Below are 18,345 nucleotides of genomic sequence, written 5' to 3' on the forward strand. Positions count from 1 at the left end.
TATTTAGAAGAGGTTTGTTTGAAATTGTTTTTTACATATAATAAATGATGACTATTTTTAAAATGAAAAACACGACAGTCTTCTGTAATCTTTGAAAATTAAATTCTTTTAGTTGAGAAACAACACAATTTTTCGTAGTATTTGGAAATCAAATTGTCTTTTAAATGAGAAACAGGACAATTTTCTGTAATCTTTGGGAAATAAATTGTCTTTTCAATGAGAAACAAGACAATTTTCTGTAATCTTTGGGAAATAAATTGTCTTTTCAATGAGAAACAAGACAATTTCCTGTAACCTTTTTAAATTAAATTTTTTTAAAATGAGAAACACGACAATTTCCTGTAACCTTTTTAAATTATTTTTTTTTTAAATGAGAAACCTTTTCTGTAAATTAAATTTTGTAAAATGAGAAACAAGACAATTTCGAACAATTTTCTGTAATTTTTTAAAATGAGAAACACGACAATTTTCTGTAATCTTTAGAAATTAAATTGTCTTTTAATGAGAAACAAGACAATTTTTTATAATCTTTGGAAATTAAATTTTTTTCAGTGAGAAACAAGACAATTTTCTGTAACCTTTGGAAATTAAATTTTCTTTTAAATGAGACACAAGACCATTTTCTATCATCTTGGAATTTTCCACAAGCGTGATGTTGTTCAATAAGCACGGAATAATTTTACAACCGTCTCTTTCATGAATAATTTTTTAAAGAATTTGATTTTGTTACATTTGTGTTTGCATGCACGCCGCTAAATATTAATCATACAGAATAAAAATAATTTTCTTACTTTCTGAGTGTTATGATAGTTTGGTTTTGAAAATCAGTATGGAGTATAACGTTTGTTTTTTTTTTTTCAATGTTTTTGCTAATGCTTGGATATATCAAAAGAATTTCTGCTCTCCACATAATGTCTACCCATACACCCTTCTCTTTATTTCTTCTTATTTATACTCTTAAGATATTGTTCTGGGATGAAGCAAATGATACACACACATTATATATATATATATATATATATATATATATATATATATATATATATATATATATATATATATATGTATATTGCATTTATAAATTAAAAACGAGATTCCCTTCCTTCTTTTTAGTCTTTTCAGCTTAACTGTGAATAGATTTAAATAACTCTGTATCACAACTCAGCATAGGAGCATTCTCGACGATGAAAATCCATAAAATACAAATCATATTTCCCTGCATGCTATAAGCTTTCAGTCCTCTTTTCCATCATTATCGAAAAAGAAACTCTCATTGGAAACATCTTCTCTTACATCAATACCGCAAATAAAAGCTACCTCGGGCGTGAGAGAATAAAAGTGAATGTTGTAAATCAGTCTTTCGAGTCGAAAGGTAAAGAATACTGCCCCGGGGAAAAGTTGGGTACGATTTATGGACGAGATATACTGAGGAGAATGGAACGAAGTGATATACTGATGCGTTGAATGGAACAATTGACCTAGATGAAAGGTTTATTTTGAGGACGCTGCTGATTTGTAGATGAAAGAACTGACGTTGGCGCAATTTTATGAATAGCAATTGAATTTGTTGTGTGGCTGAATTTGAGATGCCAGCGAGGAATTTATTTTGAGGAACGCGGTTCCACAGAATTCTACTAATTTAACTGAAACACAATGTGTGGATGAAAGATCTGAGCGATTGGCCCAGCAGTGAATTGCGTAATGAAGCTTATGATTTTATAAATAGCCGACTTCAAGCAGATTTATGTTACACACAAATTTATTCAGGTTACGCAACAGCTGAATTTGTATGTGGTGAATGCTAGCGAGGGATTTATTTTGAGGAACGCGGTTCCACCGAATTCTACTAATTTAACTGACACGCAATTTGTGGATGAAAGATCTGGACGATTGGCCCAGCAGTAAATTTTATAACTAGCCGAGTTTAAGTAGATTTATGTTACACATAAATTAAGTCAGGTTACTGCTGTATGTATATTCTATATAAATAACATATTTGCGAAAATTTTGTCACTTCCGTGTTACAGTTTTTTCTCAATATATATGATGCTGTTGTAAATACGGATTATATTTCTATAAGTAAGAGAGAGAGAGAGAGAGAGAGAGAGAGAGAGAGAGAGAGAGAGAGAGAGAGAGAGAGAGTTTCCAGAATATTGAAGACCTTTCATATGCGATGCAGTTGTAGATTTCGACTGTATTCCGTGTAACTGATAGAGAGAGAGAGAGAGAGAGAGTGTCCCAGCAGTGAATATTGGAGACATTTCCTATACTATGCCGTTGCAGATACAGACTATATTCTGAGTAATTAAGTAGTTGAGAGAGAGAGAGAGAGAGAGAGAGAGAGAGAGAGAGAGAGAGAGTCCCAGCAGTGAATACTGGAGACATTTCATGTACTATGCCGTTGCAGATACAGACTATATTCTGAGTAATCAAGTAATTGAGAGAGAGAGAGAGAGAGAGAGAGAGAGAGAGAGAGAGAGAGAGAGAGAGAGAGACCTTCAGTGAATATTGGATACCTTTCATTTACGATCCCGTTGTCGATATCGACTATACTCTGCGAAAGTAATTGCTGAAGAGAGAGAGAGAGAGAGAGAGAGAGAGAGAGAGAGAGAGAGAGAGAGAGAGAGAGAAGCTCCAGTCTTCCCTTTCCCCAAATTCGTAACGACCATCGCCTGGCGTCAGTTGATAAATGGAATGCCATCGCGTGTCTGCCCTATTCCGCTCAGGTTATATCGTTCTTTACCGACGTAACAAAAAGAATAAAAAAACCTCTCCAAATATTACTCTTACAACTCCTAAAGCTGCCACTTCGAATGCTTTAGTGCAGCTTTTATCGCTGCTGTTGCTGTTATTCCTGTGTTTATTGGCAGTTAGAGAGTCTATGCTGGTGTCTTATTCAGAACTTATGTACTGATATTCCTCTCTCACTGTTTATCCAATAGTTTTCTCTGCTTGCGAAAAGATGCTTCGATATTGTCCTGAATGGAGATGAGTGGTCCATTTAAGGGGAGTTACTTGGCCTCGTTTTGCTCGAGACCCTTTTAAATGAATTTACTTGACCTAGTCTTAATTTTTTTTGAGAAATAATTTTTGTGGGATCATAATCCTTTAGTGTGCTGGAGGGAGGTTTGTGAATGCAGGTTACTGCATATCCTGTAGTTTTATTTTAAGTGTTTATTTCATCTTTTGTGGAACCTGGATAGCGGTTCCTGATTGTCACTCTACCGGCCCACAAAATATTGATTTCTGTTCTGGACAATTTTTTTTTAATATTATCAAATTTTGCTGTTGACATGTGTTACAGGGTACTTTCTTAGCAATGCGCGATCCACAAGTATTGATTTCTGTTCTGGACAATTTTTTTCATATTATCAAATTTTGCTGTTGACATGTGTTATAGAGTACTTTCTTAGCAATATACTTTTTGCTTTAACTGTTGATTGGATAGCAATGACAGATGCAAAACCACTGTCTGTACATAATTGGCTGTTTAGTTAAAGTTTAAGTCCTCCTGGGCCTCTGTAGGCTCATAGAGCAGGGGCTGATCTCCTGTTTCTTAGGCCGACAGCCGGGGGGAGGGGGTACAGGTCCCAATGCCTATGACACGTGGGCAGTGTGTCGCTAGGCCCACTGTTCAACTCCCCAGCCCGAGGCCTGGTACCTGTTCTCCTACTGAACCTCTCGGTTTTTTTTTCGGACAGTTAGGTTGACGGGCTGCCGGATTTTTGTAGTGGCACAGTCCGAGCCATCAGTGAGCAGCGGGATTTGAACACCGGTTGACTTTTACCGTTTTATGTAAATACAGATTGAACAGTAGAGAGAACCTTTTAGCCATGTAATTGGTTGGAAGACTGGCATGCAGATTGTTTTGATCTTTTTTTTTTGTTTTCAAAAGATATAAAGTATGTCTGTCCCCTTTATCACCTAGGAATACGTTTCGTAACTCTTATAATTGAATAACTATGAAATTACTTTCATAGTTTCCTTTCAGGAATTTGGTAACTTTCAAGTTTGATAGGTTGTCGGAATGTCAGACAAATATTTCAACATTTTAGTAGAAACGGAACATTTATTTTATCTTCAACTTTTATTTTGTTAACCTTGCAAATGAATACAATTTTTCTGTCGTTCAGAACAACAATATAAAGTTTTTTTTTTATTTTTTTTTTAATAACACGCCCCTTGTACACTAAAGGTGGAATAAAACCAATCTGACTATTTCTATTTTTATTGAGATCGTCATATATTCAGTAACATGCGTATACGCAACGACATAGTTACTTACAGTCATGAACGCCATAAAATATATTCACCGTTTATATAACATTTAACATTAAATAGTGATGCACTCTGTCTTAAAGATATACGACGGAACTAGAAAACGCACACGAGCACGAGTCTTCCCGGGGTGCCATGACTAGATACCCACACATACCCGCTCACACACACACACACACACACACACACACACACACTACATTAAGATTTGGACGCGAAAGCATCTGGCCATGGTAACCAGGGTCCCCTGGTCCTTCTTCTCGCGATCTGTATCAAAATAATGTCCGTAGAAAAGAGATTTCGAGAAAACACGACGATGGAAGAAAGGAAGGACAAGAGGAGAAGACGTTAGATTAATCAGCGGTGTTTGTTATTGGCTCATCACGAAACACTTACGGAAGCAACACCCCCAATGTTGCAGCGCTGAGGTAAAGGGGTTCATGAGGGCCAATGACTTTCTCTCTCTCTCTCTCTCACTGCACACCTTTCGGTCACGATGACGAGTAACACGTATATACGAAATGTATTTACACGCATGCTTAAACTTTACAGTGATATGAGCAGATACTTATTTAACATTTTGGAATGAAGAATGAATGTACATATGAATGAAATCTACTATACATGTGTAAAAGTTATGTGATTGAACGTACTGAGTTACGAGTATTATGTTCGCTAGTACGAGTACTGTACATTATATTACGTCCTCTTCTCTGTTATTTTTGTTTATTGGAGATGAATTACATACACCTCTTTCGATTTATAGGAATTTATACGGGCAATAAGAAATTTAATGTTTATTTGAAACATCCGTCTATCAGAAACTGTATACATGCCATGCTCTATGTTAAAAAAAAAAAAAAAAATAAACTATAGCCGAAATGAGATATGCTGGATTTCCTTGGTCCCTTAACGTCCGTCAAGAAATTTCATAACAAACCATAAGAAATGGATTTAGACAGAGATTTATATATCTTCTCCTTTGGAAAGTTAACAGAGGAGCTATTACTCTTCATTTGTAACCGAGTACTTCGCGTATTTTCCCATTTTCTGTGGAATAGACCCTCTAGCGGCGGCTGTAGGAAGCTTCATAGAATGGAGTTGGAATCGTCCCTCTAACGGCGGCTGTAGGAAGCTTCGTAGAAATGGAGTTGGAATTGTCCCTCTAACGGCGGCTGCAGGAAGCTTCGTAGAATGGAGTTGGAATCGTCTCTCTAACGGCGGCTGTAGGAAGCTTCGTAGAAATGGAGTTGGAATTGTCCCTCTAACGGCGGCTGTAGGAAGCTTCGTAGAAATGGAGATGGAATCGTCCCTCTAACGGCGGCTGTAGGAAACTTCGTAGAAGTGGAGTTGGAACTGTCCCTCTAACGGCGGCTGTAGGAAGCTTCGTAGAAGTGGAGTTGGAATTGTCCCTCTAGCGGCGGCTGTAGGAACTTCGTAGAAATGGAGATGGGATTGTCCCCCTAGCGGCCGGCGGCTGTAGGAAGCTTAGTAGAAATGGAGGCAATGTCCCAAGTTCCGATTTTATTAAGATTTCATATAACGCCAAAATGCTCCGTTTTTTGTATGCACAATTATCTTCGTTGGTTTGGGTCATTTCAGTCAAAAGGAACTGTCCGTGAATGTATATTCGAGAAAGGATCCCAAATAAGGGATCGTTTCAAGTGACAGATAATCTTGCCGAGCCCTTAAGGACACCGAATGGGTGAAACCCAGATAAAAGAATCCTTTTGGTCAATATGTAAAGAAGAAGGTTAATATACAGTATAATGTATTGGTTTTACCAGTACTTTGAAGGCTGCCTGATGTCTTCATTCCCAAGACGTTTAATGAGCAAACTTGGCAGTCATGCAGGGCTACCAACTTTGCTCCTGGGTAAACAGACAGAGAATAAATTAAACTAATGCTTTTATGTAAACAGACAGAGAATAAATAATGCTTTTTTGTAAACAGATAGAGAATAAGCTAAAGATTTTTTGTCATTAATTTTTTTCTAAGAGAAATAAACTAGAGATTTTTTGTCATTTTTTTCCTACAACGCCAGCGTTGCTTTGTGAGTGGTCTGTTTAATTATATCAGAAACGACAATATCAGAAAAGAAAGAATTTGTAGGGAAGTCAGACTCTAAATGAAATAAATTAGACATTCCAAAGGACTTGTCCCCATTAGTACAAAGTTTGTTGTGGTGGAACAACGTTGGTTTATTAGGCGCTTGTAATAGACAAACACACACACAAATTATGTTTATTTTTGTGTGTGTACCGCGTTTGTGTATGCGGCTTGTTGGCTAAATGGCCACAAAAAAGAGCATTACAATGTTTCATCTCGATCGGTTGTAACTTCAGAACATGACAATATGGGAAGTAATCTCATCGCAGTGTTTCTTTTATTTTTTTCAGCAGATACGTTGCCTGTCTAGGGTGAAATGTTTGTGGTCTTGTTAAACATTTAGATAACAGAAACCTAACTTTTTAAATTTTATAAGCCTATAATTTATCGCTTGAGCATTTATATTTGATTTCGTTTCATACAAATGAAGTAATTTTAAGGTTTAAAAAGTGAAGTTTACTGTGTTATTTTATCTTTCTGTTGTCATTTATTAGCTGATACATGTGGATAAATGCTTTAGAGTTTTCAGTTGGCGGTGTTTATGAAAAAAAAAAACTAGCCTTACTATTTTGTTGTTTTGTCCGTGCATTATCTTTAGGGAATATTGAAAATGGAATGCTTTTTACCAACGAATGATAATATTAAAACTGACAATAATAATGATACTTATGATTTCATTATTATCGTTATTATTATATTATTATTACTATTATTATTATTCCAAATAATAAACGACACTTTTCTCATGTCAATTATCATGATGTCATTTTGCTTATTAAATGACAATTTTGTTTTATTTTCATTTTAAGAAGAATTTTTAAAGATTTATTATTTATATGATATTGGAATGAAGTGACTGATGGCTTACTTACGAGTATTTCATGGATTTACGAGTGAAAACCCGCGAGACTTTCGAGGAAGTACGGTCAGTGTACCGTAGTCGCATTACACTTTACACTTCTTGCAACATAACTCTTATTTTTATTTATTTATTTATAGGTTCACTTCTTTCTGTCACTAAGCTCCTCGTTGGGTGAGTCGGTAGAATTGTCGGCTAGCACTCGCTAGGCCCGAGTTCGAGTCTCCGGCCGGCTAATGAAGAATTAGAGGGGTTTATTTCTGGTGATAGAAATTCATTTCTCGCTATAATGTGGTGCGGATTCCACAATAAGCTGTAGGTCCCGTTGCTAGGTAACCAATTGGTTCTTAGCCACGTAAAATAATTCTAATCCTTCGGGCCAACCCTAGGAGAGCTGTTAATCAGCTCAGTGGTCTCGTAAAACTAAGGTATACGTAGTCTTTCTGTCACTCTCCCTCGAAATATTATTTGAAGTCTGAAGTGTAATATGTAATCTCAGTTTCGTTTATTCAGCAAAGTTTGTTATAGCACAACCGCTTTCTCTAACAGAATGTTCAATTCATAACTTTATGAACTTCAAATTTGCCTTTTTATGTACCAACACTGGTCATATTAAAGGAATTGTTCACATTTCACTAGTTCATTGAAACTTTCGCTCTGCATTGAAATATTTACCCTTTTCTAAATACTAGATTAACGTAGCCGCTAACTTTCATTTTCTTGGGAGTCATAATCAGTAGTTTGTGTTACATCGCCCAAATAACCTGTGGGCTTATCGTCTTGCCTCGTATTCATGACTATGAGGTCTTTATGACTTCGAAGAGATGAGGTATTTGTTACTTGAGATAAATTTCCATTACCTTCAGCACAGGGTCCTAATGTCACTTCATTATGAGAACACCCACTAGGATTTTCCAGGGCGTTAGTTTTCCTCGCTTGTTCAGCCATATCTGAACTTGTCCATGACGTCTCAGGTTCCTGGTCCCCATCCAATTTGAGCTCGTCGCTCGTCATGATCGTCTCGGTGCTTAAACCGGCTCTCAGGAGGAGGCTGCTGTCTCTCCTGTCCGTCAGGTAGTTCTCTATTCTCTCCACCTTCACACAGGAACCGTTTTCGGCGCCGCCGAAGACGTCCTCCTCCTCCTCGTCGATGATACTCTCCTCTGTGATGTCGTGTTTCATCTCGTAGGTGGAGGCGTCGTCGGCGAAGTGGTTGTGGTTGCAGCCTCCTTCCGAAGGCAGGGGCTCCCAGTTTCCCTGGGAGGCCAAAGGGATGCGGTGAGGTACCGCAAGGGCGTGAGTCTCCGCGAAGGTATTGTGTTGCCTATCTACTTCGTAGTTGGGGTTAGCCTCTAAAGCCCTTGGGTAAGGCTTCATCTCGAGACTCCTAGACTCAACCTGCACTTTATGTTTTTCTTCGTTGCTGGGTTCGTCTGCCCCCGGGCACAGTGGGCCCATTTGGGCTGGTTGGGACTCCACCACCACGCACCCCCAGGTGGAAGATCCAGCGGCCCCTATGGTGGCCACTGGAACGTCTCGAGATCTCAAGTGGTATTGCGAAGGAGGCTGATGATGGCTGTCTTGTTGGGACTTCAGTCCCAGGAAAGGACGCCTAAGAAAAAATTTACGTAGATCCTTGTTTGGCTTTTTACACACGCCCTGTAAAAAGTAAAAAGTTGAAGGGTCAGTTACCAAATGAGCATTTTATGCCTCTGGTCTGTTTCCAGGTCAGCACTGACTATTTGATTTTATTTATAGAGGCAAGTGTTTACATATGATATATAACCATAGAATCTAATCAATAATATATTCTTCTGATTAGAAAATATTTAGGAAAAACGTTTGGGAGCTTTATTTGTTAATAATACATTTCAATATAAACTGGTCATTTGAAGAAATCTCGAGATATTTAAGTATTAAGTGAATAAAATAATATACTAGTGCATTTTCAGTTAGTAAATAAAACCACAACGCTTCTAACATTACAAATAGCAATGTTGGACATGCCAACACTCCAGTTCAGTCAGAAACATTTAGCATATGAATATGTACAGATTTAACTATTGTTCTGCATGCGATCATTCTTGCCTAAAAATAAGCATGCGTTTGCGGGTTTGGAATGCTGGTGTCTTTAAAACTTACATTTACAGGCAAGGCACATGAGGCGGACTGAGTAAAACGAGGTCGTTCGTGTATGAACTGGTACTGAACCCATCTCTTTTTGATAGCCGTTGTCACCTGCAAAATGGATGATTAATGACAGCTGTAATCAAGATAAACAGAATAAAAAAAAGACTAACAATATTTATACAGCAAATGGTAATAGTATCGATAAATGGAGACTTTTGAAGTAAAAGTATTATTTATGAAGGATTAAAATTGAATTGCAAAACTTATTCCATGGTCTATGCATAAAATATTTTCTGAATATAATTCTGCTCTTTGACGATATAACGAATTACTGTTAAATAAAATCCGCCTTCAGCGACATATAATTAAAAATATTATAAATTTATGATTAGTTGTATCCTCCAAGCGCTGACCATTGAACAGGAAAAAAGATATGCAAGAATTCGAAATATATTTCAAAGGATTGTAAATGTTATTCGTATATTCTTATTTAACGATAACTTTTTAGCTGGGTGAAACTGAATATTCATACCTCAGAAACGAGACACACACACGCATATATATATATATATATATATATATATATATATATATATATATATATATATATATGTATATATACATACATATAAATATGTATATATACATATATATGTATATATATGTATGCATATATATGTATATAGACAGATAGATATATACACATGCTTTACAGTTTTGTTTAAAAGATTAGGAGTGCTTCCATAAATTTGCCAATATTCACGCAAGCACATTCCTTTTAAACTCTCCAGCGAGATGATTAAAAACATACCTCGCTGTTGCAGAAACAGAAGAGCAGTGCAACACAGAATCCCTGGAAAAAAAATATATAATTAAATTATTAAAGCAAATCATCAAGAACAGGGTGAACACGTCTGGTAAAAAAATAATAAAATTATTTTAACTTACAGAGCATGTATTAATGCATATGTGCATTTCTGTACACAGAGAGAGAGAGAGAGAGAGAGAGAGAGAGAGAGAGAGAGAGAGAGAGAGAGAGAGAGAGAGAGAGAGAGCTTTACCTGAAATGAAGATGCAAGGGCAGACACTATCTGATACACCAGCTCCCCGCTTGAACCCGGCGCCGGTCTGCAAAGGAAGACAAAAAGGTCATTGTTGCTTTTAACATCAGTTTGGTCGTTAAATTAGTCTGTATCAATCTCTTTATGCTTCCGTACATGGTATTTAGTCGAATGGTGAGGTTGCTGATGGGGTGGAGATAAGCTTAAGGGTAGCAACATAGCCACGTAATACTGGTTGTATTTTTACGTCGTTAACAAATCCTTTTGAATGGAGACCACTAAATTTGGCTATGGATAATATTCGGGTTGTGAAGCTTATGTAATTCACGTATTTGTTAGACCTGTATTTGATTAAATCTCACTTAATTATTCGTTTTTCTAGTAAACTACGTCGACTGCATTTATATCTATTCATTTTCTGAATTATTCGTTTTTCCAGTAAACTACGTCGACAACATTTATATCTATTCATTTTCTGAATTATTGGTTTTTCCTGTAAACTACGTCGACAACATTTATATCTATTCATTTTCTGAATTATTCGTTTTTCTAGTAAACTACGTCGACAACATTTATATCCATTCATTTTCTGAATTATTGGTTTTTCCAGTAAACTACGTCGACAACATTTATATCTATTCATTTTCTGAATTATTGGTTTTTCCTGTAAACTACGTCGACAACATTTATATCTATTAATTTTCTGAATTATTGGTTTTTCTTGTAAACTACGTCGACAACATTTATATCTATTCATTTTCTGAATTATTCGTTTTTCTAGTAAACTACGTCGACAACTTTTATATCTATTCATTTTCTGAATTTTTGGTTTTTCCAGTAAACTACGTCGACAACACTTATATCTATTCATTTTCTGAATTATTCGTTTTTCCTGTAAACTACGTCGACAACATTAACATCTATTTATTTTCTCTCTCATAGACTCTTTCTTCTTTCAACGATCGTTACGAATAACTTTTAAATCGGGTTAATTTTCTATACTGCTTTGTCTTCAGAATAAAGACATCTTTCTTTGTAGTTTTTTCAGCCTTCCCAATCTCGTCTCCTTGTTGACACTCAAGTGGCCCCGTTCGCCTCAAAAGTGAAACAGAATTCTTCACAACTGCCGCTGAGAAAATCTCGTTGCCTTTTGAGTTCTGCAACTTCCTTCGGCCTCTTTGCAGCATTACCGGTCGCAAAGTGATGCAGTTTGGTTGCAAGAAGAGTCTGTGTCAGCAACTCTGAGTTGATACCACTTCTTACTGATACTGATGTTATTGTTGTGAGCTTAGGCGAGCGAGCGTCTTGCGAATAAAAATTCCTTCCCATATAACGCTGAACTGTCGTCATATTGCAAAGATTTGCAACATGGAGCTCAACTGTTCGGAAAATGTGCAGACATTAAATGTAAATGTTTGCTCAGTGCATTCACATATATCTTTTCCTTTGTGGGCGGAGAAACAAGGAAATAACAGTTTTTACAGCCCAGATTTCCCTCGAAGTATATTTCTGGGTATGAAATAAATAACCAGCAGTGGAGAAAGAATGGTAATAGTTTAGAGCGCTCAGTCTTTCCGAAAAATGCCTTGTAATATGAAAACAGGAATGATATTCACTATCATATTCCTTCAATCTTTACTTTCTGTCTGTCTGTCTGTCTGTCTGTCTGTCTGTCTGTCCTATAATTCACTATCAGACTCTCTCTCTCTCTCTCTCTCTCTCTCTCTCTCTCTCCCTCTCTCCCCTCGATATTTCACTATAATAATGTCTTTATCATTTTCTCTCCCTCTCGTGCTCTCTCACTCTCGTGTTTCTCTCTCTCTCTCCCTCCCCTTCTCTTTCTAATGATTCACTGTTATATTCTCATTATCACTGTCTCCCCCGACCCCTTCTCTCTCTCTCTCTTTCTCGCTCTTTTCCTGACAATTCGCTATTCATTCATTCTCTCTCTCTCTCTCTCTCTCTCTCTCTCTCTCTAATAATTACCTTCATATTCTCGTCAACACTACCAATCTCTCTCTTTGACAATTCACTATCATATTCTTCATATCATTCTCTGTCTCTCCGTCTCTTTCTCTCTGTCTCTCTTTTCCTGACAGTTCACTATTCTCTCTCTCTCTCTCTCTCTCTCTCTCTCTCTCTCTATCATCTGCGTTTCACCTCCTTACAAAGGAACCCAAGTTCTTAAATAAGTGACCCGTTTAGAAAAAAAAAGTCTTAATGAATCTCGAGAACTTCAAGGCGAAGAATTTATGGAGCGTTAATAAAAGCATCAGCGAACTCGAATATCCTCAGTTCTCGAATCTTATTCGAGTTTCCAGATCCCGAGAAATAGTTCGAGACTTCTCGTGAGGTCCAGTTCGAAGGTTAACGACCAGAGTTTTTTTTTTTTTTTTTTTTTAGGTGAAATTGGAATGAGAAGTTTTTGAGAATTTTTTTCTCCTTCGTGGAATTGTTGGTGTTATGGTTTCCGTTGCTTTGTTGGCGTGAGGTTGACAGGAAGAGTTCTATATATACATATATACATATATATATATATATATATATATATATATATATATATATATATATATATATATATATATATATATATATATATATATATATATATATATATATATATATATATTATATATATATATATATATTTGTGCAGTTGTGCAATAATTTTATTTGTAAATCTGCGTACATGAAATAAATATCGAGAGTTTTTATGACTAGGCATTTAAAGTACAATCATCATCATAAACCAATCAAAATACACAAATAGGTCACAATATTCTTGAATGAAAAGTGAGAGGCAGCGCAGTATGTAGGCTACGTGCAGCACCAGCTTTAAATTTTTGCATTTATTACTCATATGAGGATTCCCTTCCATCACCCAAAACCTCTTATAGATACTCATGTGAGGATTCCCGTCCATTAAGGGTTAAATTACATGAATTTTCTCCACTCATGTTTTTTATCTTTATATAAAAAACTTACTAATTGTCAGTCTTGATGAGGCCTGATGAAATTTGAAGCTTTTCAGTGACCAAATATCTGGTCAGGAATTTATTCTACATTTTTCTTCGTGAAAATCTGCGTGCTTCGAAGGATCTATATACTTTGGTAATGTGACTTTTCTGCATATCACTACTGTGTTTAATCTATCTTGAAATTGGGATTCGACTGTATTCTAATTATATATTCAAATTTTGTGATAGTTACGTCATTAATTGATTGATAGCCAAACACTTCAATATTATTTAGGGCTCTATTGGATCCTTGAAAAATTATATTGTATCCAGGGTTAAAGCTTAAGGCTGGTCATTGCAAATCACTTTTTATCCCCTCGAGGACCTATTCCTGCTAAACCTTTTAATATTTATATTTCTGTATTATTTAAATTTCTTGTATACCAACAGAATCTATATTGACTTTAATTGAATAAGCTGACTGTCTTCGAGATGTAAAGAGTCCTTATAAGTCTAAACACACAAATATGTAAATTCTCTATCCACGTCAGTTTGTATGCTTAATTTCTTTTCTAAGAATCCCTAAATGGCCAAGTTTTAGGAAACTACGGAACACAACAAAACTTAGCTTTTAATTTGATCTTTTATTGTTTATGTTCTCAACTCACGAGGAGTTTTTTTTTGCAAGATAAGTCGCCCCCCCCGAACTCTCCCCACCCCTGGGTATTTTTTCTCCAAGGTCAAAAGTCTCTAACATTCAACTCTCTTGTATAAAAAGGTGAAATGCACTATACTTTAGGGCATTTGTATACATGTACGTTACTTGTTCACATCCTCCTATGTACGGTACAGACCATTTCTAGTTTGTTTATACTGCAACACCTAAAACAATGCAATTGGTATGCAAATGCAATTGTTGTCTCGTTTTTTCAATGAGTAAAGAGAATTTCTGTACACGTTCTGTACTGATGGAACAGTCTAACATTTCCTTGCATTCAGGACATACAAACTAATTTCAGTCTCATGTATGAAATAATTTTGTGAATTAAACAATTAAATGCGGAACATATTAATATTCATAAATAGAAATGTATAATTTCACGCTCTTTCTCTCTCTCTCTCTCTCTCTCTCTCTGGAGTTGTAATCAGTAAGACTGAATTTAATCAAGCATAGCATTCGCTCTTACATAACCGTAATTAATATATATTAATTCTCTCTCTGACTAAGAATGAATGACATTCGCTCTCACCTTCAGTTAGGATGCTCATAATTCTAGTTTGAGGTCATGGTAACATTACAAAATATTGTAAGGTGGTGAATTTAGAATACTCGTAAAGATAGACATGATTCTTGTTTCAAGTGCTTCATATAACAACCTGTTGAATGTAATGTGATAATAGTGATAACTCTAATGTTTCAGGAACTAACAGTGATGTATTATTATTATTATTATTATTATTATTATTATTATTATTATTATTATTATTATTTTGTCTTGAACCCTAAATATTTACAATCTGCGTAAATTTGTCGCCTTTAAGTTGAAGGTTAACTAAATATATGTGTATGCATATGTATATATATATGTAGAATCTACTGGTCACTTTTACCAGATACATATGTAATTGTAATAGGCACAATGCCCTCTTAACTTCTCGAATTCCTCGCGCTTTTTTGGATATGCTTGTCACTACAAAGCCGTAAGATCCAAGCGCGAAGAATTCGAGAAATTAAGAGGGCATTGTGGCTATTACAATTACATATGTATATATGTATACACAGTTGAGTTGTTGAGTTACATGCATCATGACCAATCACAAAAGGAAATTTCATACACCCGGTTGAATGCCATATATAAAAAGTCATTATTTTTAAAAATAATCAAGGCCACCCACTGCATCAACGTACGTCAAGATTTTTATGGCCACCAGTATGATTTAATGCCTTCCATTTAAAATAGAATAGGAAACAAAATGGTAATCTGCGAAATGAAGAGAAGAACAAAGAAAAAATTAACCAAAAAGAATAAAATAGTCCATGTTTTGCCTCGGAATATTTCCCAGCTATTCTCTGTTTTCCTTTCTTGGGAGACACGTTCATGATGTCTCAGCATTCCAGGCAGTTGAACGCAATCATACTATTACCGTCATCCACTTCAAAAATTACAGTTTATTTCTTGAAAATTCACTTGGTGAATTACGGGACATTCAACCGCCCAAAGTTCTTCGAAAATGGCTTACTGTCGTATTCAGAGAGACGCGATTATGTCAGGTACTCACGTCATAATTGCTCCACGCAGACTGAGGCCGCGTTCATAAGTCTTGTAAATGAAGATGAAACGGTTTACTTACTACGTTAGCTCTAATGTGTCTGATGTCTCCTAGAGAGTTGTTGGAGATAATTATGACACATTCCTCGTTGCTTGGAGAATAATTTTTATGAATTATTTTTATGGAGCAGATAACGTTTATACAAAAAGCAGCAGTATATATATATATATATATATATATATATATATATATATATATATATATATATATACATATATATATATATATATATACATACATACATATATATATATATATATATATATATATATATATATATATATATATATATATATATATATATATATAAAAATATAACAATTTAAATATCCAAGAAATATAAAATAATGCAGTAAAATCGCATTATTTTTAGTTAGTGATTCCGAATGATTTTCATCAGCGTTTGACCGTCATTTCAGTGATTTCAAGATTTTCTCAGTTGTGTCTTAATACCCAACATTAAGTTTGTTGCAAATTATATGTTAGTTATGTGTATACCAGAAACAATTTAGTGCATGATAATCCCTAATTTAAACGCTTTGTTTTGCAAATTACATACCAAAATTTAAGCTTATACTAGAAACAATTTAGCGCATGCTAAAAAAAAAAAAAAAGTGCTGACTTGCAATCTGAAACTTCGAGGCCTTACCTGAAGGGCATGAGGACGTAGTGGAGCCCCAGCAACGGGATGAGGATGAGAGTGGCCCTCACGGCTTTTCGGGTGCCGTTGGTGTCCGCCGGGACGTGGTTCGCCCTCAGCTTCGTCACCAGGACTCTGACGATGTTGATCAGGAAGACCAGATTGGCCAGGATAGACAGGCAGACAGGGATGGACAGGAGGAGGGTGTAGTGGCTCTCCTCGATCCAGCAGCTGGGAGGACAGAGAGACAGAGAGAGAGAGACGGAATTGAAGATGGTCGAAGTGGATTTAATGAAGTTAAGCTTTATTTTACAAGCGAACTTTTTCATTGCGTACACCTACGCCCGTACAACTGCTCATGTGTGTGTGTATGTATCTATTAACGCAGCATTCTTCATACAGTTAACTATAAAATTACGCATCATTACACCTACACATATACCACTGCGTATAGGTGCCTAAGTGTGTGTCTATTAAGACAGCATTCTTCATACAGTTAATGTGTGTGTACGTGTATCTATTAACGCAGCATTCTTCATACAGTTAACTATAAAATTACGCATCATTACACCTACACATGTACCACTGCGTATAGGTGCGTAAGTGTGTATCTATTAAGAGAGCATTCTTCATACAGTTAACTATAAAATTACGCATCATTACACCTACACATGTACAATTTCGTATGGGTGCGTAAGTGTGTGTCTATTAAGACAGCATTCTTCATACAGTTGAAAATAAAATTACGCATCATTGCACCCATACATATACAATTGCGTATAGGTGCGTAAATATGTGTATCTGTTAAGACAGCATTCTTCATACAGTTAACTATAAAACTACGCATCATTACACCTACGCATATACAATTGCGTATAGGTGCGTAAGTGTGTATCTATTAAGACTGCATTCTTCATACAGTTAAATATAAATTACGCATCATTGCAAGATATTATACAGTAGTCACCCAGTACTGTATACTTTTTTCAATAAGCTTACATACACACATATGCAATTGCGTATGTGTGCGTAACTAGGTGTAACTATGTATATCTATCAAAACAGCATTCTTCATACAGTTAAATATAAAATTACGCATCATTGCAAAATATTACAGTCACTTGGTACAGAATACTTTTTTCAATAAGCCCACATACGTATGCAATAACGTATGTGTGCGTAAATTAAATATAAAGTTAAGCATCATTGCAAGATATTACAGTCACTTAGAACTGTATGCTTTTTCAGTCGGCCTACATACACATATACAATTGCGTATGTGTGCATAACTATGTGTACCTGTTAACACAACATTCTTCGTACAGTTGAATATAAATTTAAGCATCATTGCCAGACATTAAAAGCACTTAGTACAGTATACTTTTTCAACAGGCCTATATACCCACATATGCAATAGCGTATGTGTGCGTAATTATGTACTTCTTTTAACACAACAGCCTAATCATACAGTTGAATATAAAGTTAAGCATCACTACAAGATGTTGCAGTCACTATAGCACAATATATTTTTTCAATATATGCATACACACATGCAATAACGTATGCATGCGTAGGTATATGTATCTGTTAACACAGCATTCTTCATAACGTTAGATATAAAGTTAATCATTTCTGCAAGATATTACAGTCACTTAGTACAGTATACTTTTTCAGTACATACACACACACACACACACTCACGCAATTGCGTATATGTGCGTTACTATGGGTATGTATTTACATACACAATCTGGTGGAACGTTTCTTTATACATTTAAAACATATAATTAATCATCATTTCAAGATAATACAATCGCTAAGTACAGAACCTCAGAATCCCAAATTTCTCACGCTCCATCACACCCCAGAGGCTATGGATGATACTCACTGTTGGGTATCTGACGTAGAAGTGCCCCTGACACCCGCGTAGACGGCGACGATGATGGCCGGGGCACCCCACCCCAGCAGGTAGAACCACCT

At 35.8% G+C, this 18,345-nt stretch overlaps 1 protein-coding gene across 1 annotated transcript in view; it reads right to left on the reverse strand.

Annotated features, from left to right (window-relative positions):
• Window positions 1-7,817: 7,817 nt before the first annotated feature.
• LOC136850759 (uncharacterized) overlaps window positions 7,818-18,345 on the reverse strand; it is a 159,979-nt gene continuing 149,451 nt past the window's right edge. Inside the window, 6 exon segments of the mRNA XM_067124713.1 lie at window positions 7,818-8,905; window positions 9,389-9,484; window positions 10,188-10,229; window positions 10,438-10,504; window positions 16,375-16,596; window positions 18,254-18,345. The exon segment at window positions 18,254-18,345 is cut by the window's right edge and continues 129 nt beyond it. Of these exon segments, the coding sequence (XP_066980814.1) occupies window positions 7,952-8,905; window positions 9,389-9,484; window positions 10,188-10,229; window positions 10,438-10,504; window positions 16,375-16,596; window positions 18,254-18,345 (1,473 nt within the window). The 3' untranslated portion in view covers window positions 7,818-7,951.

Source organism: Macrobrachium rosenbergii, chromosome 22, assembly GCF_040412425.1.
Source record: "Macrobrachium rosenbergii isolate ZJJX-2024 chromosome 22, ASM4041242v1, whole genome shotgun sequence".
Lineage (NCBI taxonomy): Eukaryota > Metazoa > Arthropoda > Malacostraca > Decapoda > Palaemonidae > Macrobrachium > Macrobrachium rosenbergii.